Source organism: Drosophila yakuba, chromosome 3L, assembly GCF_016746365.2.
Source record: "Drosophila yakuba strain Tai18E2 chromosome 3L, Prin_Dyak_Tai18E2_2.1, whole genome shotgun sequence".
NCBI classification, from domain to species: Eukaryota; Metazoa; Arthropoda; class Insecta; order Diptera; family Drosophilidae; genus Drosophila; species Drosophila yakuba.
The window spans coordinates 13,524,188-13,547,616 of NC_052529.2; the positions used below are offsets into that span (position 1 = coordinate 13,524,188).

Below are 23,429 nucleotides of genomic sequence, written 5' to 3' on the forward strand. Positions count from 1 at the left end.
AAAATTAAATCTTCAAGCTTCATGTTTATAAGCATATGTTGTTATGTTGCCGTTTTCGAAAATGTTGTATTAAAGGAATACATACGATTATCCTGAAATTAAAGTTCATCCTTATATCTTAAAACTTTCGCAGTATCTTAAAAATAAATGAAATACTCCCAAAGAGTGCCGTTCGCTGGGACTATGTCGTACCAGCCCACAAATTCATCTGAGCTTAGTATTTGTACACTCCAACTGAAATCAAATGCAAATGCTCGACATGTGTGCTTGGGTTGGAAATGGTCTTGTGTTTCCCCTGGCGCTGGCGTATCAGTTAAATTAAATATTCTTGTCAACTGCAGTCAGCGAGTTGGACGGAGGAGAAATGTTGCTCGACAATTTCAAATATTTGCACCGCACTTTATAGATTTTAGGCTTTTAAATAATAAAATACAGCAGAGCGGCGGGAGGAGCGTCTAAAACTGAGGCTGAGTGTTCTGCCAGAGGGAAAGGATGTTTCCGCCTTTTCAGCTGCGAAGTAAGGCGTCTTCTTTTTTTCGTTTTTCTCTTTTGGTGGAAGTGCTGAAAGTGCTCTTCAGTTTTCAAGGAAGGGGAACTGGAACTGTGTAAATGTGTGTCGGTGCTCTATAAAACATTTGCTCTTCAAGTACGTACTTAAATTGCATTCAAGCTGAGCAGTTGGTTGGCAAAGTAATGTGCAAGGATCCTGGTCGGTTTGCTTCTGTTTCTATTCCCGTTGGCTCTGAGTTGTTAAATAAGTTGGCCGAAACGTGTGAATGAGTGTCTAAAGATGTGTCGAATTTTCGTGAAGCAGCCACAGAGAAGATGTTTGCCGATTTCGATGGCGCAATGGAAGCAAATACCTTACATGTTTACTTTTAGACCTTGAAGAAAAAACGAACTACATTTCAAGCAATTTATGTTTAAACGTTTTTTGATGTTGCATAATTCTAAAAGTGTAAATCGAAATTATTTAAGAATTTACTTAAGCAAACTCTTATGGAACCTATACTTCCCTTCGTTATTAGCCACTGATCAATATCGCTTTCGAGGCAGCCATTAATTTCTGAATATATGATATACAGACCATTAAAATTATGTTCATTCCGCCGAACGTATTTGTATAAATCACGTTATAACGACATTAACATAACACAAAGGAGTCAGGCAATGTGGTGTTTTTATGAACGATATACTCCTAACAAAACAAGATGATTTGATAGGGCCAAAAGCAATTAACTGGGAACCCAGCTCCCAACTCCAAATCCCCGATGCCGATGCCAAACCCAACGAGCTGCATAACATTAGCCAACCCAAAGGCATTAAGCGATAAAAACCGATGCGGTCATTAAAAAAATTGGAAGCCCACAGAGGCGGTGTGTGTGAGCTGTGTTTAATTAATTAACAAAGAGCGCCTACGGAAATAAAACTAAATGCCCCGTGTACATTAAAATTAACCAAGCAAGAGAATGATAAAAATAAGCATCGAATTATTTCGGGCAACAAAACCCTTTTAGCTGCCATAGCAATGAAATATACGCCGAGCAGCAGCCAAGACACAATTAGCTCTGGGTTCAATACAAGGCACAAAGGCGTACTGCCCCCCTCCCCCCGCTTTCATTCATCGGGTGGTGAAAGGTCGCCGGCCAGGGTCCTACAACAATTTCTCGCATTACTTCCGCTAAATTAATACCGACTGCGGCTGGACAAGCGCTGGACTGGCGTCGCCCGGACTGGAACCAAAAAAGCAAAATACTCACAACAATTTCTCCATTTCTCGCAATGAGCGAACAGTGGGTCTAAAATTATAAAAATTGGTTTTCATTCCAAACAATACTATGGGAGACTTCTTTTTGCAGCTTATTTGCCGCTTTACATTATGTAACGTTTACAGAATTTCGGTACACAATATATTACGCATACGCAGCGTGGGCACTGTTACGGTTTGTGTGTTTTGTGTTACGGTTTACATTGTAAATCTTTTCTTAGCGAAGGACTTATTAATAATCCTAGTACTACTAATATTTGAATCAGCCACTATCAATTGAAAAGTGAGCCAAGCATAATGATGGCCCACTGTGCGAGGACGACCCACTGTGCCGTTGTGCGAGTACTTTGCTTAAATTTCTCCTTTGGTTTATGCGGCGTCTGTCGCGTTGCGTGTGCCCTGTATTTTGCCTTGTCCCTGTGCAAGTGTCGTCGAATTAAAATTCATGGCAGCGCATTTAACTCGCTGGCCCAAAAAAGCGGAAAATGTATAAAGAAACGCGCCCAAAACATGACTCCCATTGGTCTGAGGTCCGAAGTCCGCAGTCCAAAGTCCGCAGTCCAGAGCCAGAACGAACCAGGGCTCCGAGTCCAGTTGGGCTTGCACATAATTTCTGTTATTTATGGTTGCCATAAAGAATGAGGTCAGATGCGACGTCAATTCCTGGGCGGCGACTTTGGCTTAATTAAAGTCGTTAAATCGTGGTGTAGTGAGCGAGGTGAGTTTCGAATCAAATTAATGAGCAGCCAGGTGGGCAATGGGTCATCAGCTCATAGATTTAAATGGCCAGGCGGATGGGCTAAAGTTTCTGGCGAGCTCATAAAGGAAACAGCTTTCCAAGGCCGTAAAACAAATGGTGCGGAAATGAATCGACCTGGGCATTCCCTACAAGTAGTTGAGTTATATGCAAACACAAAGAGAAAATATTCTTAGGCTGTAGACAGCACATTGCTTTAAATACGTGTACATACATATATGTCTGAAAAAGAATCATATTCCATAACTATTTGAGTGCCAGTAACAACTATTTCTAAAGACTTTTGAGGAAACTCCCAAAATGGCTTAAAATTATATATATAACGAATTAGTCATTTTTATTTTTCTGTAGAAAACTGCTTATAATTTCCTTGTAAGTAATAGCAAACGATCATTGAAGAGTATACCCTTTCGAAATTAAAGTAAAATCAACTTCTCAGCAGATGAAGAGCTCTTCAAAGTACTTGAGTCGTTTTCACGTACCTTTGCTCGACTGGAAGCTCTGCCGAAACACATTCCACAGCGGCGTTAATCGGCTTATAAACAATTACTTAACATTATAACACAATTTGCAACTCAAGTTGTGCACAATTGCAGGCGGGTCAAAGGTTAAGCGATTGCAGCGCTTACAAGAAGCTGGGCGCAGAGGTGTGGTAAAGGGACAGGGGTCGGGGGTTCAGGGGCCAGGGGTCGAGGCATGTAATGAGCGGGAGCTGAACAGTTCAAATAATATCAATTAACTGCAACTTGACGTGCCTCGGCTAATTATCTCGCTTAATAAAGCGCCTAATGAGTGGAAACAGCTGCCAACGCCCAGTTGCGATTCAGGGACAGAGTTCACAAAAAAATGGTGGTGTGGGTCCTTGGGATTCCATTATCCTTACCCCATTCCTTTTATTTCCGCACGCCGCCTTCGCACTTTTTTCCTTCGTCTGGGCTGTAAAAAATAATTATGCTAAAATGGCTTGGCGGTTTATGAATTTTAATTGTTATGTCTGCCCGGGAATTCCCCATTTCGCCGAAGGTGAGAGGGCGTGGCATTCGAGCTTGAAATTTGGCCTCGCTCTAAGATGCTTAATTTCTTATTCTGCAGCTTTCGCAGTTGGTCCAAAAATTTCACACATTTTAAGCAGGCAAATAGAGGCTGCAGGGGGTAAAAAGGATATATATTTATATATATATTATATATATATTTGTGCAAATTCATGTGCGTGTGTGTGCTAGTGACGTTTGAGCTCATTAAGAAAATTCGTGCGGTCGCTTTGGTAACTATTTCAGCATTAGAGCGCATGAACCAAACGCCACAGGAGGTCGTCCAGAGACGTGGTCTAATTGCTTTCCACGGGGATATGTTGTAAATGTAATCTAGCTTCTACTATAGCAAATGCTGCAAATTAAATACTGCATTTAAATAGAGCCGTTTTGTGGAAATGCATTTACAGATATCCCCTTGTGAACGGCTGTTATGCTCTCATTACAATATTCCTGGCAAAACTCAAAGTGTTTTTTTAAGCCAAACAAAACGCATGTGAACTCTGCATAATTATGCGCAAAATATACTAAGTACACTCACACACACACACACTGGCTATGCGTACATAGAACTGTGTATATATGCCGAATAAATATTTGCCTGTTCAAGAGCGAAATGTATGTTTTTGCTCGAGAATCCTTTGGGTTTCTTTGGGCCTTGTATTTAATAATTGCAACCAGCACTTAGGGTAATTTATTTAATTTGGAACAAGAACGTTTTAGTTTTGTTAAACGCAATAAGAAAGTATAGAAATATCAAATAACGAGCCAAGCACTGAATTTAATTTTTTAAGAATTGTTTTGTACATTTTTGTTGCCTGTTTAAATTGCCAAGACAAACCCTGTTAATTTGCATGCCGCTTAGAAGCATTCCTTTGCCATTATTAGCCCATCTGAGCTTTTTTGGGACCACTCGTAGCCTTAACCTCATTTTCCACTCTTTTGACAGGTGCAGCCGACTTGGTTTGCTTTTTGTTCCGCTTCCCCATTTTCCGCAGCAAATTGTTCTTTTACTTTCTTTCGGTTTTGATGCACTTTCTGCGGGGGGGGGAAAGCGGTGGGGAAAAGCGAAGGGGCGTGGCGGGGCATAACGAGGAAAACTCGTATGACAAATAGCCTGCGGCTTTATACACAACGTTGAGAAGCTGTCATTGTCTAGATTCATGTTGCTTTTTTCTTTAGCTGCTTTTCGTTTCGTCTTTCCCCTTTCACATGTTGTTTTTCCAATGTTGCCAGCAGCTTTTCTTTGCTACCCCCACCTTCTGTTTTTCTTGTTCCATGTGTGGTTTCCTTCTCTTTTTTTTTCTGTTTACACTAACTACTTGCTGTTGCTCGGGTTTGTTGTGGTTTGGGTCCTTCCCTCCGTTTTCCATCCTGCGCCCTTGCGGCTGTTGCATTCATCCACCCTCCTCAAGGACACGCCAGTGCAGCTGGAAAGGATTCGCTCCGAGTGCCATTAAAATGCACCCAGGGCTGTTGATTGGCAAAGGAAAATCTAACATGTGGCTTACCCAAACTTTTACTGGTTTAAGAAATTGAAGAGCGGTTTGCCACATTGTTTTAAAGTCCTGACACCTCCAGCATCACAACCAAAACATATGACCAATTCTGTTGCCTAGCCCACAAATACGGATCTGATTGATAAGAACTTTAAGGAAATGAAAACAAGAGCTTCATATTTATTATTTAATACGAAACATTGTGTCACTTTCACAGCAAATGTTCAATATGTTTTAATACAGCATGTACAGATTAGCTTCGTGTCAAGAAGCTTTGAAAATAATTTAAAATAATTTAAAGTCTTTATTTGGAAACCTAAAATATGTCAGAAGAAAATTATGCCTCTTGACAAGCAACAAAAACTGTTTCCACATTTTGGCTGGATTGGTTTGGGCTTTGTGATTTGATAGAACCGCCTGTCAATGGCAGGCGAACAAATTACATTAATTTGCAACGAGACCACAAAACAAGTTAGTCAATAGCCGGCCACGCCCCTTCTGCCATTCCGCCTCCGAAAGATATGGCAGAAAGAACCAGCTCGAGCATCGAGGATGACGATGACGCATTGCGTATGCATATATCATGTGTATGACAGTGCCGCGTTTAAATAAATTCTGGCGAGCAAGCCAACATTTAAGAAATGCCTACCAAATGCAGCCGGATGCCCACAGAATGTGGAGCCTGTCAGCCAAATATATCCAAGTCAGTGACGACACAGCCAGGCCGGAGTTTTGGGCCAGTTGGCCAGCAAATGACAGCGTTGATGGACAGTTTTGTGCAATTGCATTGCATATGTTTAGGCGATGTGCCAGTGACAGCCACGCCCCCTTTAGCCCAGGGGCGGGGACAGGGGCTCATCGCCATCATCAGCATCAGAGTCGCCGGAAACAGAAAAGGGGTGGGGGTCAGTGCGAAATCCGCTACAAAATGATATGCAAATGCAGCTAACCAACGGGGGAAAAAATCTTGGCTGCAATTAAAAGCTAAATGCACTGGACGATAGCGTCACATTTCAGCGCACGAACCATTAACCCAAAGAAACTGGATTTGCTTTTCTCATTTGTTTATATATATTTAAGCACACATTTATAAGAACAGCATATGAATATGAAAATACAGTTTACCCAATCGTTATTCCTTATATTTAAATGCAGTGCGATTAAATTAAAAGAAAATGTGATAAACCTAGTAAATAGAATAATTAGATTAGATTACAAGAGTATTTGTTTGGTTATTTTAGATACCAAAAGAATTTCACAGCAATATGTAATTTCAAAGTACGTTGCTTCACTATACATTATAAACTTAGAGCTACTTAGTCAATAAAAACTCGATGAGTTTTCAATAAACGCACAACTTTCAACGTCTTCAGTGTGGCTCGAAAACTCATGCCACTTTGCTTTATCAGATTGCGGTTCCTGTCCCAGGACACTGAGCAGTAATGGGTTAATTAGCTGCGCTGCAGGAATTGCAGTGGCGAACGCAGAGGCAAAAACCGCGAGATATCAGACCAATTTAGTGTTATTGCAGTCGCATAACTCCAGAGATTGCCCACAGGACTCTGGATGGGAGCAGGAGGAGCAGCAGGAGCCAAATGAGGCTGGAGGACCCAGAGCAACGAGCCCAGGACGCAGGACGCAGGACTCAAAGAAAAGGCAAATGCGACAACGCCAACTGCACAATTAGCACTCGGAAACAACTCGGCTGGGTGGGCAAAGAAGTTGGGGGAAATAATATTGTCGACGCAACGGAAATGTAACTGGGAATTATTTAATTTGCAAACTACAATGCCCAGAGCAATCCTGCGAGCTCCATTCCGCATCTCCCCACACCAACTTCATTGTTTTATGGCTTTGTTTGAGAAGGACGCCTTCTGCACTTCGGATTGCCATTGTCTATGCTACATAATTGTTATGATAACTGCCTCGCTTTACGGCTGCATCAGGGGAGTAACTTAAGTAAATGTCAGTGCTTTTAGTTCCGCACTGCATGTGCAGTGCCACTTTGGCCCCGACCAAATGGCCAAAGAGCCAAAAAACAATCCCGTCCCGCAATCTCAGACATCTCAAAGGCCGTAAATCGAGACTCTCTACCCACCTGAGGGCATTTATCAGATGCAGACAGCCGCCGTCCAGAAGACAAAAAAATGGCATTGACTTTGCCGAAAAAGAGCGAAAAGCCACAAAAAAGAATATCGGTGTTCATTCAGGTGAGCTTTTGTTTTGTCTGCCGCCGTCTCGACTTGACATTTTTCAGAAAACCCCAATGACAAGTTAATGAAAGTCTGGCGCGCTCTAGACTCAGATCCTTTTAAGGGTCCAAAGTGCAGGAGCCTAAGATCGAGATAAAAATACTCTAAAAAGTGCATATATGTAGGTACATTACATACACCAATAATCCGTAATTAAATGTTATAAGCACATTGTATTTTACTGTTTTAAAATATATTTTTTCTCATCATAAAAATATTTCTACCCCCATTTGGAGTCCATTCAACTTGGCTTACCTTTTCGAACTGTTCAACTGCCATAATGGGTTTTAGCATCATCATCATCGTCACCGTCATCGTGCTGCCAGCGTCTATTTTGCATAATTTCCCATTCCCGCAGTGGAAAGCAAGGCCAATGGCAATGTCAATGGCGAAATGAAAAGCCATTTACCGAAAAACACAGACATGCTAATTAATGTTAACGGAAATTGTAATTAGAATTGGTTTGTCAAGCTGTGAAAAGAGCGCAGCAGAATGCTTTCGCAGGGGTCTGGCTTAAAAGACTGGCTGGTGGAGACAACGTGGCACTGATATGATTATAACTTTTAGCCACAAATTCAACAAAACTTTGCGACTAAGTCGCCGCAGTCTCAGTCTCAGTCTCAGTCACCCAGTGCCATTCTACACACTTCCAGACATATGTTGTGGGGGCGGAAAAGTTCTCTGTGCATACGCCGTATAGTTTATAATTTAGGAGGGCGGCGACGGCGCCGCGTTAAGCACACAAATCATTATGGCGGTGATACCAAAGCCGGTGGTTCACTTTTTAAAACAAGGGACCGCTAACCGAAACAGAAATCCAAAGCAAATGCAAAGAGGCGAAGGGCAGAGACAGCCAAATCCTTTTTAACGCCATAAATTAACTTCATTTCCGTGCCAGACGCAACACGACAGCCGGCAAACGTGTGTGGTGAGTTTTTGAATGGCAAGGGTATTCAAAGTGTGGGAGTGAATGATATGGGCTTCTGTAGAGTCTAGGATTTGGCAAACGAAACACATAAACATGATTAAAAAGGATGAAAAACAAGGAAAACTTTGAGTGCTAGGCAGATATATAAGGAATATTGGTTTCCATTCGAAATAGCACAGATATAATTTACTCTCCTCAATAGAGGAGCTTAGTTTAAACCCAGAAGCTGTATCTTTTGCCACATAATGCAATATTCAACATACATCCACAATGATTAAACAGCTCAACGCTCAATCTTCAGCGAATTTATGCTAATACACACTTCTTTCACAGTTGCAATCAATGGACTCGCCCGATGGCAAAATGAATTTTTCCTCTATCGTTTTGCAGCAACACTGCGTATGCGTAATATTTAGAGCGCCAAGCACGTAACTCATACGCACAGGCTTAAAAAAGAGACACTGGTGCAAAGATGGAGCAAGTGGGAGAGCTGGGGAAATGGGGGAAATGCTTTCACACATATTTGCATGCTGTAAATGCGGCAATACACGCAAATACTCACACATGCAAAGGCGGGCAGACAGACACGCACACACCCACGCCCCCGTCCACGCCCACATATTACGCAAATTCCATGCTCAATTTCAGATTTGAGCAAACGGCATACCTGAGCAGCCTATTCCGAATACCTAGCCCCGCCCCCTTCCAGTCTTGCCCCTCGCCGCAGAAATCAACTCTGCTTACGTGTCGCAATGATAAGGTGTATTTTGGATGCACAGTAAAAAAGTCCCTCTTTGTACCTTTTTCATCTATAAATTCAAATAATTATAAATTGAAAAGAAATGCCTTTATGTATAGTATGAAAGGAATTCTTATTTTTATTTAAATCTTAAATTATTAATCAAATGGAATCCTTAAAAAGATACCAGTACCTTAACATTTTTTCTCTGCGTGTACCAAATAAATCGAGCTAAGTGTACCACTGTTCAGAGTGCCGTCGGGTGCCCAAGCTGAGTTGTGTCTCGGGGGCCTAGCCCAAAGTTTCATTTCAAAGCAAATTATACTGATGACAACAACAGGATTCGGCAGCAGCAGGAGCAACATTGGCAATTGAGGACGTGCCAGAAGTTGACAACTCGCCTTGGCAGGGCGGCTGTGCGACACCTATTGGGGATATTTGGCATTTTTCTCGCAGCATACTTTTATGCATCGTTGATGAATTTTGAATGAATCGACTGATGAGGCGAACAGCAGAGATTCGCCTAATGAAATGGGCGTGCAGAGATTGAAAGGAGACGAGGATTTGTTTGTCAAAAGAATAAGAACGCCAAAAGATTACTCTTTGGCAAAGTAATGTATATACAATATAAACATAATCAAATAAAAAATGGGAACTAAGATAAGCTAACCCATTAGTTGCGTTCTAAATATGTTTAATCATGTTAAATTCACAAATGTGTACATAGTGTTCAAGTTACATAGCTACAATCTACTAGAGCTCCACTCCAGATCCAGATACACGCACAGCTTGACTGCGGGGATTCAATAACCCACTGCCGTTCTCAGCTTATCTGCAAACAGATTTCCCAGTTGCGAGTGATTTATGGCAGGCACATTTCAATTACTTCGCCTACTTCTCGGCGCACAGATCTGTGTCTTTGGGTAATTGTGCCTCCGGGCCAGATCATATATCATCGTGTAGTGGTCTTGCATATGCCAGTAGCAGTTTAAACAACTAGGCCTTGGCCTGATTTTGTCATTGACATATTGTACATATAGGCCACGCCTCGTGGCCACTAAGTTTATCCACGGAATGGATCAAGCAGCTCGCTGCCACTTGAGTGCCTCGCACACACATTCAAATCTATCATACTTGTGATAACATCAAGACCGCTGGCGATACATTTGCGATGTTATTCTGTTTGAAGAGGCAATAGTGGAGATGAGGCTAAAGCTAAATCGAATAAGAGAAGAACATTTTTACTAAAAATCGCACTCATATGTTTTCCATCAATCATACGTACTGTTGGCTGGCCAAGATGATAGAACGTCCTTCGTCAAGTGCACTAAAAGTTTTCCATTTTAAAACCAAATAGGCTGGAGTGTATTTAATAAAAACATGCTGCAAAAAATCACAAGCTTCGTTTTTGCATGTACAATTCCAATAATTAAAATAAACGTTTTCAAAGACAACAAACCACTGGGAAAACACTCGATTAAAAGACATCATCAATAAATTGCTTTTGCATTATAAACAATTCCAATTTCCCCACACACAAAAACGAATTGAATACATTCTGGGTGTATGTGTTTGTATGTAAAATGCAAAATTTGTATATATCTACATACATGGCATTATGGGTTAAAAGCTCGGGGCCTGTGGAGTTTAATGGTTTACACATATTGGTATGAAAGTGCTTTGGAGAGCTCTTTACGGCTCGCCGGCGCTCGGCTTTTTATGGGTCTGGCCAAAAGGCGTTGACGACCCCTTTGGACCCGGCCAGTTGGGTAATTCTTTTTGTTTTTGACAACTTTGAGGCTTCAGAGTTCGTTGGACGTTGGACACACATGACCTAGCAGGAAACGCTTCTTAAAAATATTTAATCAGAAATTTTAAACAAATTAGCTTGCTAGTTATGTAAAGCTAACTTCTAGTTACTCTGGAGGTTTGAAGCTATTCAATCCCATTGTCTTGCAACACAGTGTAAGGACATGGAGATAAAATAATATTTATATTTCAAAATGTATAACTTTTTAATGTGAGAATATAATTTTTTACCATATATACTCGTATCTTGGGCAGTAGTCTCAGCCAAACCAAAGTGAGAGTACCTACCCTTTGGGGCACTCTTTCGCCCGGAATCGTAAAAAAAGTGTTTACATTTCATTCATAAAATATCAATTACGGACATGTGTGACAGCTAAGCGAATGTGTGTTCGGGTATATGGGTTTGGTAAGTCAAATCGATATCATGCGAATACGTGAGGACATCAGAGTTCATTGCTGGAGCTTCGTCCTCGACTGGGTGACATTTAGGGCCAATATGGTGCACAACACGCTCCCTGATGGAAATTTAACGAGTTGCGCGACAACGGCTCTTGTAATGCATAGCAGCACAGCATAATCAGCTGCCATTTCTGGAGAGCATAAACAGCTCGTTGGGAAGTCGAATGCAAGCAATTGATTAAAACGTAATTCAATATGCTTAAATACATTTAATTAAATTTTTAATATCTAGGAATATATATTGCATTAGAAGTTCCGCTCTTTGCGGAATATGGCTCTGAACTTGTGCGAATAGCGTTGCCTTAATAGTATCGCTTCAACTTCACCTTAATTTAATGCAATATCCTTAAGCGAATAGAAAACCAAAATCAAGACCACGCCCATTCGCTTTAGCCCTGCGGCTTCTTCATTTAAGTAAATGCAGCCCACAGCGTTCGCATAACCAAGTAGCTTGGCAGGCTAGACCGCCCACCACCACCCACAGAACCACCCACTACGCCACCCACTGAGCCACCCTGTTTAACATCCGATGGCCACACCTGCTGTCTGCAGTTTGCAGTTTGCTGGGTGCACTTTGCTGCCTACTTTGGGGCGCCACTCAATTATTTATGTGCCCCTGCAGTGCTGCCTTCCCATATGGGGGCGAACTTTTTCGCCATCTGTACACACACACAGATACACACACACACATACACTCACACAGCAACACCACGAGGGCAACATGGAATGTCTTTAATGTTAATGACTCGAGTGCTGCAGAACTTTTGCAAACGCTTAAGGCGGCTTTGCGGCAAGACGACGATGCCGGAAACTTTCCCATTGTTCGGCTGGGAAATCTCAAATCTCTGGTGACAAGTTTCCGCTGCACACAACTTTTTATAATAGCATGCAGGCACTCATTAAAAACGCATTAGCTGTGCAATGTAAATCATTATTGTGCCATAAGTAGTAGCAGTAATATGCCACTACGTCTACCTTCCCTCGGAGGCCTCAGTATCATCTGGCTGCAGCTATGTCATCCCATTATTGGATACATATATATAGCATCGAATATATACGAGTATGTCAGGGGTCAAACGTATCAGTTAGCCTGCTGAATGACCCCCGGGTCGAAACACTCAGACAGATCACAGATGGGCTTTGTCCAGGACATAAATTTAAGTGACACATCAGTAAAAGCTACTTAAATGAATATTGTATAAGAAACCTGATCTATGTAAATCATAATTTTCAAGTAAAAGCATTGCTACCAAAACCTAAAAGCTCTCAGATTTTCCTCAGTAAGCAGACAAAATCTCGCCTTTAAAACCAGTTTCCTTTCTCCGAAATTCCTAGGAATTCCATGCTGCGCATTTACAATGCATCAAGAGAAATGGCCATCGAAACCAGCAATTTTTCACAATCTCTTTTTTGCATATCTGCTTAACATGTTAATAACCCCACCTGGGGGGTAATGGCATCCGGCATCCGCAAGGCAGTGGAGACCACCACTCCATTCAGATGGTGGCAATAAATATTTTATAAAGGCCAGACGACGTCAACAAGAAGACGATGGGACACGGCACATCCTCCACAGGTAGCGGGTAGCGAGCGTCGTAAAAAAGGCAACTTTGTAGAAAAGATTGCGCCGATGTGCTGAAAATTCCTTCCTTCCGTCTTGTCAACAACAGCTGAATAGGCCACACAATTGGCTGGCAGATGGCTAAGCGTCTGGCAAGGAACCAACAAAGTGGGCATGTCCTTTTGACCCAAACACTCCGAGCTCTTTTCCTTGTCGAAAAAGGAGCCAAACCCACACGGGCCTTTGGGATTTTCCAGTTTTTTTATTCATTAGCATTTGGACGGGTCGGACAATTCGTGAATGGGAAATCCCCACATTAATATTAAATTCCGCTTGGCTCTGCAAACGTTTCAAGCTAATTTGTTAGAGTGCGGAAAGTTTAACAAATTTAAATAGTAAGCCCCGGCAAATTAGTTTTAATACGGCCAGCAAACAAATCTGGCCCAACGGCCTAAAGACCATTTCCGTTGTTGGCCCAATTTAACATGCATTCTATTTGTTGTTAGCCATTAGTTTTCGGTGTTGAGCCGGGCTTTAGGAATTTGTTTAAACATATTTTGGGCTTTTACTGAAATTTATGGCCTGATGTAAATGAAAATCTGTGCTAAAATGTTTTTAATTGCTTTCCGCTTGGAATAAATCGATAGAATAGTGATTTAATTTATGTGCGTTTAAGCCAATTTAAACTAATTTAGTCTCATTAGATTTAACGTCTATTCCAAAAAGGAAAATTTGTAAATTGTGCAAATATATTCAAGCTCCCATTTATTAAAAAAAACAAACCAAAAAGGCAATTATTTTAAGGAATGACTATTAAACAATGACTTAGTTGACATAAAATGCATAAAACAAAATTGTGTAATTGCTTGAAATTTAATAATAACCGCAAACACAAACAACGACACCCGGGCGACCCGTAAAAAATTACCTATTGCCGCTTAGAGTCGCAAATAAGGAACCCCATTAACCATAACGCTTGGGCAATAAAAATAACAAGCCGCATCAAATTTTAAAGTAACGTTCAACCGGGGAAAAAACCAAGCAATATAATTGCGCTTCGGGCAGCGGTTGTCTAAGGCGTTGGCTTTTTATGGTCCAGAACTTTTATTGTTTGTACATTTGAGGGGAAGTGGGCAAGACAATTTACTTGGGTCAAAAAGTTGTCGCCTGGGAAATTTGGTCGCAAAGTACGTGGGCAAAGCTCCCTTAGCCATATAGGTAATGCTTTGACATAATTAGTATCAGCTTTGAATTGCTCCTGTTATCTTTAGTACAACAAATTGAAATGTTGCTATAAATATATGGTATATAATGTTACAATAATTCCAAAAGCCAAAATATAGAAAGCATTCCTTCAAAGGTTGTCCTGGGATACGAAACAAACTGGAACCTTTAAACAATTATCTTAGCAACCACAGAACTTGTTGACTGGCAATCGAAAATCGTATAAACTATTTGCGGAGACCAACGTTTTATAAGCAAACAGGACCAATATGAATATAATATCCACAGTTTGGTGAGTTTTTAGCGAATAATCCCTAAAACCATGCTAACATCATGCTCTTCACAGTTGGTGCAACATTTGGGACAGGGACACCATTGTGAATGTGGGTCCCGATGTCCTGTGTCTGCGGAATGGCAATGCAATCAAGTTCGTCCACATGCAAACGAAGGCAGTTAGTTTTTTCAAGGCGGAAACGGTGTCCACGGGTCTAAGTATCAGTTGCTTTGCTGGCCACAACCGCTTTCCGCTTTTCGCCTTTGCCGAGGTCGTCCTGCGGCCCAATATCTATATATACCGCTATCCGGATATGGCCAAGTTCAGCTCAATTTCCCGTAGGTATCCAGAATTGGGATTTGCTTTAATTACATTGTATATTTCTCTTAGCTCACATGGTAAGCTATACCGACATCCGTTTTTCGGAGCTGGATCTTCTGATCGCTGTGGGCGGCTATCCTGACTATTGTCTCTGCGTCTTCAACTACCGCACTGGAGCTTTGGTCCTGGAGCAGTCCACCAATGTGCCCACAGTGGAACGCGGCATTGTGATCAGCTTCAACAGCCTGCCCACCATCATTCAGTTGAACAAACGGGACATGGCCATCATTTGCTACGACATCTGCACCGTTGAAAAGGAGTCCTTCCTGTACAAAGTGGCCGAAGTGGAACTGGGCAAAAAGTTTCTGAGATCTCTCAATCGATGCCTTAGCTTCGGCGAGGACCACACCCTGTATGCCACCAACGATTATGGCCATCTGCTGTCAGTGGATGTGGCCTGCTTCGCCCTAAGGCCACAATGGCAGCCCATATCCGAGCCCGATTCCGAGGGCGATGTGGAAATTATGCCCCGCCCCCACGACCTTACCTATCACAAATCCGGATTCCTCATCTGGAACAGCTCGACCGCATATTATGTGAAGAAGAAGGCGGGTGTCTTCAAGGTAGGCCTCATTATATGCATTTTCCATATTAGGTCCTACTGTATAACAGATCCATGATCATGATAGATGTGCTACTGTATATATGTGTATTTACACAATTATTTTACCTTTGAACTCTTTAGTAATCACTTACCACTTTCTAACCCAGCTCGAGTGGGAGTTTGATGGCCGTTTAAACGAAGTGGTCCGCTTCCTGAGCAACAACAATGGCGAAATCTACGCCGAGCGCCGCCCTGGAAACATTGACCAGGTGGTGGTGGACGCCAATGGGACGGTAACGCTGCAGAACGTGGTGCCCACGGGAAAACCGGTGATTACCTTTCGAGTGGTGCAGGGACTCAAGGACGAGTGCGTTTGCGTGTTGCACGACGAAGGAGTGGCCATGATGGACCTGGCCAAAGGTCACACCCTGTGCGAAGTGGCCGTTCCGGGAGCGACGACCATGTGCAACCATCGCACACTGGCCCTTGTGGTCGTGGGCACTATGGATGCCAGCATCGTTTTGATCCACTTCGAGCGGGCAGGTTTGCCGCATGTGTTGTGCGATCTTAAGATGGAGACAGCAGCGGTGGTGGGCATAGAGTTCAACGACAGCTGGGTGGTGTTCCAGGATCAGATGAAGGTGCTGCACGTTGTGCAGGTGGACAACAGGCCGCACAAGCTAACGCATTACTTTGAGATGAATCCGCCGGAATTGGCTCAGGTCTTCATCCACACCTACCTGCTGGCCGACGGACCCCGCCTGATGGTCTTCATCAATCGGGATCATAGCATGAAGCGTCCTGGCTTTGCCACCGAGCTCTGGCTCTACAATTGGGGCAAGGACAAGCGTCTGCATAGGCGAGAGTACATCCTGCCGAAGGAATACGGCTACTTCTGCGTCCAGCCGCCGGTAGGAAGATGGTCAATCATCGAAATCGTGGCCACTGAGTACAATAACTTGAACTTTGACCAGTTCGCGTTGAACGAGAAGGATGAACTGCAGTGGATCGCCTCCACCAAGTCGGGACACTTTAGCTATATTCTCGGTGCTGGCATGACCAAACATTTGGTCACCTGGAGTCTTGGCGGTATCCTGGTTCACTTCAAGCAGCACAAGCGGGCCAAGAAACCGTTTATGATCTGCCGGTTTCTCAACTTGGGCATGCAAACGGAGTACATACTGCGGGTGAAGGAGTGCTTCAATTCAAAGTAACTAATATTTTATATTATTATTATTTCATTTATATGATTAATTTGTAGATACCTCATTATCCTGTTGGCCAACAAGAGCATGCGAGTGATGCGTCTGCCTTCCTTAGCGGACTTTGTTCGCGAAAACGTGGCCTTGAAGTTGCCCACGGAGGAGGGCATTCCCTGTTTCATAGAGCAGATAACCCACAAGGTGCACATGTTTGTGCCACTCAGTCAGCGGCAGGAGGTCAAGGAGGAGTACACCAGGGCGGATTTGATGAAGCGCGATAAGCTGGTTGCCAGCATCAAGGACTTTGCCGCCAAGGTGACGGCGCTAATCGACTACGACATCTCAAAGACGGGCAAGACGCAGGGCATCTTCAAGAAGTTCTGCTTCCACTATCGCTGGCTGGATGCCCTCACGGAGGAGGCCCACAAACTGTGTGCCCTGGAACGAGAATCGCTGGAACGAGCCATTGCAGATCAGTCAAGGATTCGCGACTGGATACTGCGCCTGGTCACCCGCGAGGCGGTGAGCATTAACTATCGTGTTCGCTCCATTTTCGCAGATGCCAACTTCGAGAGCTTCTCCGTGCGTAGGAAAGTGGAAATGTCAGAGTTTGATAAGTATCGATTCTACGACCTGGAGGACCACTTACGCGTCTCTCTGGGCTCACTGGAGGAGGAGGAGCCGCCTGCTCCGGCCGCTGGCGGTCATGGTCCGCCTCCTGCCATCGAAGATGGTGAGGTGGGTGAGGAGGAGACCGTGGAAGTCGTCAAAGGATTGCGCGAGCTCAAGCCATTTGTGGTGGAGGGAACCAGCATCTACGAGCACATAATGGCACCGGTCTTTCAGTTGCAGGACAAGAACCTGGTGACCTCAAACCAGTTGTTCAACTATAACTGCAAAATCCGTTACTATCTGAACGATCCGCTCAAACAGGAGTTCAACAAACTCTTCCACGAGGCGCAGCAACTCAAGCAGGACACCATCGACAGCGTGGTGAACACCAACTTGGTGCTCACCAAGATCTACGACAACATGAACATTATGCTGCGTCTGCTCAATATGGAGCAGTTCAAGCCACCTGAACTCACGGTTCCGTCGCTGGCGCAGGATGAGGTAATCAAGCGGATCATGGAGGTGGACGACTCCGAGGTGAAGGCAGTGAACCGACGAAAGCCCAAGACCATCGACACCGGCGGCAAGAAGGGCAGACTGCTTCTGTGGAGCAAAGAGTTCTGGTCTCGGGCGCTCATAGTGATGATGGACGGGGTGCTGGAGAAGCTGTGGGAGGAGGAGATCAAGAAGGACATCCCTGAGCCGGAGTTCATGCAGAAGAAGGAGCCGCACGAGTTTAATCTCGAGGAGCAAAAGATATTCCGGGCCTACGAGGAGGCAGTTCGTCTGCTGGAACTGGACCGTCGCAAATACCTTCGAATCCTGCACGAGAACGAAGAGAAAACGTTGGCACTCAAGGCCTCCCAGATTCTGAAGCTCAACCAGCGCGTAGCCGAACTGATGATCATGAAACTGAAGTATGACTTTGCCCTCAAACAGGGGCAAATACGCATGCTCACCCTCGAGAAGATCAATTTCGGAAGGGTTCAACTGCGAAAACGCTTCAGCATGTTCCGCAAGGACATCGACAAGTTGAACGACTATATGACGAGGTATAGCAACCTACTCGATTTCTATGACAAGGGTTTTCTCGATGTGAAAACGCGACTGGAGGCTCAACAGACCCGTGATCGAGCCGTCGAACGCCAGTTTCGCAGTCAATTTCTACCTTTGGTCCCACATGCCACCCACGAGATGACGAAGCTCTTCAAGAAGCGACCCAAGCTTCCTGGCAAGATCTTTAACTCGGTACTCATCTGCATGGAGGCCTCGAACAAGCTGAGCGGAAAGCCCAGTCATCGTACTCCCTTTCCCCTGCCCGACGATGTCCAGGAGTTCCTCAACTATCTCGCCGAGTTTGATCAACCAAAACAGTGTCCGCCGCAAGTGGATCCCAAATCCTGGGACGCCTTCGTCAAGTTGCGTCGCCAGAAGACTGAGAGCGAGCTGCGACTGAAGGGCATTGGCTACCAGCTACTGGACAGTCAAGCCCTTCTGGGTGTCCTCAACAAGGACCTCACGGCGCTCAAGGAGTCCAAGGTCCTGACTCAGCGTAATTCCGAAGAGAGCATCCAAACATACGTAAGTTTTGTACCAAACTAAATTCCAGAAAGTTCAACACCTAAATCAAATGTGCTGTTAAAAAAAAACACCTTTTTAGTTTAGTATACGATTATTATTTAAAATTGTTTAGAATAGTATAAAAAGAATTATTTTCACACTATATAAAAACGAAAGCAAAATGGTTTTATATAGGAAAATATTACTGCATACTTTACAGCCTCTCGAAAATAATATAGTACGGCCTCTTTTCGCATTATAAATAACGCTTCTGCTTAATCTCCCAAATACTTAAAATATTATATTTCTTGAGTAATGCAAAAAAATTTCCCGCTTCAGCTAGAAAAGATGCGAAACATGACCATCCAGTTGACCCTCACAATGGGTCAAGTTGAGGTCTCGGTTATGGGCCAGTTCACAAAGCTCTCCAACACAGTTCTCATGCATGTGGATGACATCAACGATGTGAATCGCCAGATTCAGGTAAAGACTTTCAAACAGGGAAGTGATAATAATTTTTAAATTTATCAATCTAAACAAATGCAGGAAGCTGGAAATAAGAAGATTAAAGCCATGCAAAGAGTGGCAGTATTTCGGCGTCAGGTCATCTTCAAGGAATGGGAACACAAGCTGTACAAGGCCAACATAGCGTACCTGAAATACATGCTGGATGCCATCGAGAAATGCAAAGTTTCCATGGAGTTTCTTAATATCCTACGCAATTGGGAAAAGGTCAAGACAGAGCGACAGAAGTACATAGCCGGAGCTATCGAACGCGTGATTGAACAAAAGATATTGGTATTCAAGAAAAACATTGAGCGTGTGTAAGATATGTTTTTGTATTTTATAATCAATGAATACTAAACTTTGCCCCACCGAAGCAACATTCAAATCGATGCGGTGAAAGCACAGACCTTGGAGATAAAGCGCAGCAGCCACGCCATTGATTTTAAAATCGAGCGTATCAAGGTGGACGTCACTTTCCAAAACACATTGCGAGATACGATGATGGAGGACAAGCGGGATCGTGAGCAGCGCGAGCGGTAAGATAACCTCTTCACGGGAAGCTAAACTGTGTCACCGAACACTGAAATCTAAAATCTAAACATTGAAATCTAAAAGCTCATACGAATCCGCTTAAGTTGACTTTCAAAGATTTCAAAAATGGGATGAACAATTGTTGTCTGCAGTAAAGAGAACTTTTACCACTATCCACATTTCAGGCTACAATGTTGAAAGTGTAATGACTGTTAGAATATTATTCCTCCTCCTCCGCAGAATGGCGCAGATTAAGGCCCATCGACAGCTCATGGAGAATGTCCGCCGCAACTACGCCCATGTGCTGGAACTGCAGACGATACTGGAGCTACTGCGTCTGCGAACCTACCCCACATTGGGGCCACCTCTGCCCCAGTGTCATCCGCCGGTGCCGGAGCACATCCTCAGTTCGGTGCCCTAGGAGAACTACAGCCAACAGCCAACCAACAGACCAGTCCGTGGGGCTAAGTTTTAGCCACTTGGCGAAATAGCAATTAAATATTTTCATTCCGCCAAATGAAAATTTATTAGTGGTTCTGGGTATCTGGTCTGGGTTCTCCGACTCTAGCTGCCACTTAATTGGGTTTGTTTGTGTCTGGGCAAATTAACAAAACGAGCCATAAAGCCGTGCACTTTGAACTCTGTTTGCTGTTTAGCTCGGTGCTCCCGCAACAAACTCCCATAGACTAACTACTCTTGGGGCTTTAATTGGGGGAAACCCTTTATCATCGCACTTTACATTTTAATGTTGAGGTTTTAATGGATTACCCTTAGAAACAAGCTTCAAGCTGAAGCCAAGAAAGTTCATCTGTGATTATTACTGCTTATACTGTTTTAATATAATAACAGCTTTTAAGTCACAATAACAAAAAGTGACTGTCTCTTAATATGATCGTAATCGTAATCGTTACTATTTTGCATATGCTAAAACCGATTCTTCCGATTTACTCCGAGTAGTGAACCCTTATCAACATGACCTTAAAAAATAAGAGAACTGTACTTTTTTACTGAATTATTATTTATTAACTTTGTATTTTTGAACGCTGTTTGTGTAGTGATAACAGTGTTCTAATAATCCATTCTATGTATATGTTATCCGAATTTTAGAAGAAACTCCACATTCTAAAAGTACTCTTGATGTTGTCCAATCGCATTTGGATTTCTTTCAGCTCGGCGTTGGAAACTTCCGGGTGTTTCGTTAATCTTTCTAAATATTAATTTTGCGCAATTACATAATTTCGAATGTAGGGCGCCTTATCAAGCATTTCAAGAAAAAACCTTATCACGTGCCACGTGCTGTGCAATGATAGCCGGTGAATAGCAAATTTTAAAAAGCACTTAATAACTCGTACAGTAAAAAGGTATACCAGATTCGTGGAAAAGTATGTAACAGGTTAAAGGAAACTTTTCCGACCATATGAAGTATATATTTTCTTGATTGGCCGAGTCGATATGGCCATGACTGTTTGTCCGTCCGTCCGTCTATCCGTCTGTCTGTCCGTCCGTTTCTATCGATATGCCGGTTTCCGTTCGCAGTTCCACTATCTAAATAAAGGGAATCTGATAGTCGGGGAACTCGGCTATAGCGTTTCATTTGGTTTTTAAATATACATTTAACTTCTAAAAAACATTGTTTACAATCAAGTTAGAAATATTTGGTCTTTAATGGAAAACAAAATAAATGTAGATAAACACATCTGAGTGCTGGATCAAAAGGCCTTCTGAACAGCTTAGCTATGCAAACTATCGGAGTGATAAGCAAACGTACGTACATATATTCTAAAAATTGTAGAATTCAATTTTATACAGTGTTAATTCCCTACGTGGAAAATCGTCTCAGCCACATTTCAATGGCAATAAACTTATTTCTTGTTGAAATTCAACACTATATTCCTAAATTATATATACAAATCATATATACGGTCAAAGTGCTAGAATACTAGGAATCGAGGATACGGACATAGCTTTGAAACCTGCAAAGATTAACTATTTGGCGGTTGCATGAAGCTGTTATCTTCTGTGACTAAACAAATGTAGAAATTCTCGAGCCAAGCGAACGCTCAGCTGTTAGACGAGGCAATCTCACCCAGCATGCAACGGAAAAAAAACAAAAAAAATACTCTTATCACGGGTCAGCTCCGTAGCTCTAAACGCTCGGCCTTCCCCTTCCTACTGCCGATAAGCCGGGCTCAAATTCGGGCGGCTGCGGCGCAAAACGAGGTGTCGTTATGAGTAGTTTGGCAGAGGTTCAATCAGTACTCAAGTCATCGTTCTCTAGTTCAGAGTTCCACAGCAGTTACAAAAAAACCAAACTAAAATGGCCAAGATCGCACTTGCTCTCTTCCTGTTCGCCCTGTTCGCCGTAAGTTCATGTCCAATGTCCTGGAACGCAGAGGCAGGATCGTCAGGGTTTGTCAGGATTGACTACAATGTGGTACTTTGATTTCAGGTGGCTATGTCCGCTCGCGTCGCCCGTGAAGAGCCCGCTGCCGCCGCCGATCCTCTGGAGCAAATCAAGGCTGAGATCAACAATGTCATCACCAAACTTAAGGGTCTGGACGAGAACAAGTTTAAGGTAACTATAAACTACAGCTGTTACTACAGCTTTCACTAAAACATAACAAAATAATTCGAGTTATAAATAATTTATCGGCATTCTTCTGACTTTAAATCGCAAAACTTTGCATCATAATAGATTCTTAGTCGTCAGGACTTGTCTAAAACGTATATTTCTTAAAATATTTACTAATTTACAACTTTTCTATCTGTGCAGGAAATGCTTACGGATGGTATTACTCACATTCAGGAAGGCTTGAACAAAGTGACCGAAGTAATCCAGCCAAAACCAACCTCCGCCTAAGACGTTGTTGGCTAGCCATATATCATTACATCGAAAACGACTCTAATAAATGTTTTGACTTCAACTTAAGTTGTTACATTTTAAATGAAGACTAAAACATGAAATTAAAACGTTAATTGCTTTTAACACAAGAACATATATTTTGTATTTATTTCAAAAGGTTTTAAACCTTCTTTCTTTATTTCTAAATTCCACCTCCGGGAATTACTATTTTCTATTCCAAATATAGGCTGAAATAGGGATTTTTAGAGTGGTCTCTTCAAGCAGTTTTTTTAAGGCCACTTTAAATTGTTTTCTTACAAAATTCTGGAAAAATTTGCCTAACATTTTTTAAAATTATAAATTTATCTATATATCTATTATCTATATATCTTATAATCATAATAATTCATGGGAGCATGGGTCACAAGAAGTGTATATAAAAATAAAGTAATATGATTTCCACATAAGCTATTGACTCTATTTTGACTAATTTTTAATAATTTTACTCATTGAACACTCATTAAGTAAACAGAAATAAAAGAAGAAAAACAGGAAGAAGGAAGCTAAATAACTATTAAACACGACTACATCTTTCCCTCTTGTTTAATTACTAGACATTTTGTATGCTAAAAGGTGCTGTAATTGACATCGCTCCTCCGAGGCGAAAATGAACGAAATTCCAAAAATATTGCCGGGATTTGAGTTTCGTGAGAACGAATGGCTTTGAAACGGTGCATGTGTGAAATATTTGTCAGTTATTTTGCACACCTGTCTGAGCAGCAAACTCGAGGGAAGAAGGACGCAATGTCAGGATATTCGAAGCCATGAATAATGTATTGGCATTTGTACGGCATCGCATCTCGGGGAATCCCCTCAGATCGTCCAATCTAACTCCATCGCCGCGCACGATTGCATAATGCCGAAGTGGATTTTTGCTCCTTCCTAGGCA

General features: G+C 42.6%; 2 protein-coding genes across 2 annotated transcripts; both read left to right on the forward strand.

Annotated features, from left to right (window-relative positions):
- Positions 1-13,868: 13,868 nt before the first annotated feature.
- On the forward strand, positions 13,869-20,155 carry LOC6533995. The gene is made up of 10 exons (XM_039374036.2): positions 13,869-14,107; positions 14,164-14,319; positions 14,374-14,639; positions 14,692-15,245; positions 15,394-16,436; positions 16,488-18,621; positions 18,940-19,083; positions 19,147-19,424; positions 19,482-19,643; positions 19,879-20,155. The coding sequence occupies exons 2-10, from the start codon at positions 14,297-14,299 to the stop codon at positions 20,057-20,059; spliced, it is 4,785 nt and encodes a 1,594-aa protein (XP_039229970.1). The 5' UTR covers positions 13,869-14,107; positions 14,164-14,296; the 3' UTR covers positions 20,060-20,155.
- A 1,718-nt stretch (positions 20,156-21,873) lies between these two features.
- LOC6533996 (neuropeptide-like 2) lies at positions 21,874-22,632 on the forward strand. The gene is made up of 3 exons (XM_002094649.3): positions 21,874-22,000; positions 22,088-22,213; positions 22,412-22,632. Exons 1-3 carry the CDS (start codon positions 21,956-21,958, stop codon positions 22,496-22,498), a joined length of 258 nt encoding a protein of 85 aa, XP_002094685.1. The 5' UTR covers positions 21,874-21,955; the 3' UTR covers positions 22,499-22,632.
- Positions 22,633-23,429: the final 797 nt, after the last annotated feature.

Coding starts and splice junctions, on each gene's coding strand:
- LOC6533995 (XM_039374036.2), top strand. CDS start 14,297: ATGAATATAATATCCACAGTTTG. Junction 14,320..14,373: donor AATATAATATCCACAGTTTG/GTGAGTTTTTAG, acceptor TGCTCTTCACAG/TTGGTGCAACATTTGGGACA. Junction 18,622..18,939: donor AAGAGAGCATCCAAACATAC/GTAAGTTTTGTA, acceptor TTCCCGCTTCAG/CTAGAAAAGATGCGAAACAT.
- LOC6533996 (XM_002094649.3), top strand. CDS start 21,956: ATGGCCAAGATCGCACTTGCTCTCTTCCTGTTCGCCCTGTTCGCC. Junction 22,001..22,087: donor TCCTGTTCGCCCTGTTCGCC/GTAAGTTCATGT, acceptor CTTTGATTTCAG/GTGGCTATGTCCGCTCGCGT. Junction 22,214..22,411: donor TGGACGAGAACAAGTTTAAG/GTAACTATAAAC, acceptor CTATCTGTGCAG/GAAATGCTTACGGATGGTAT.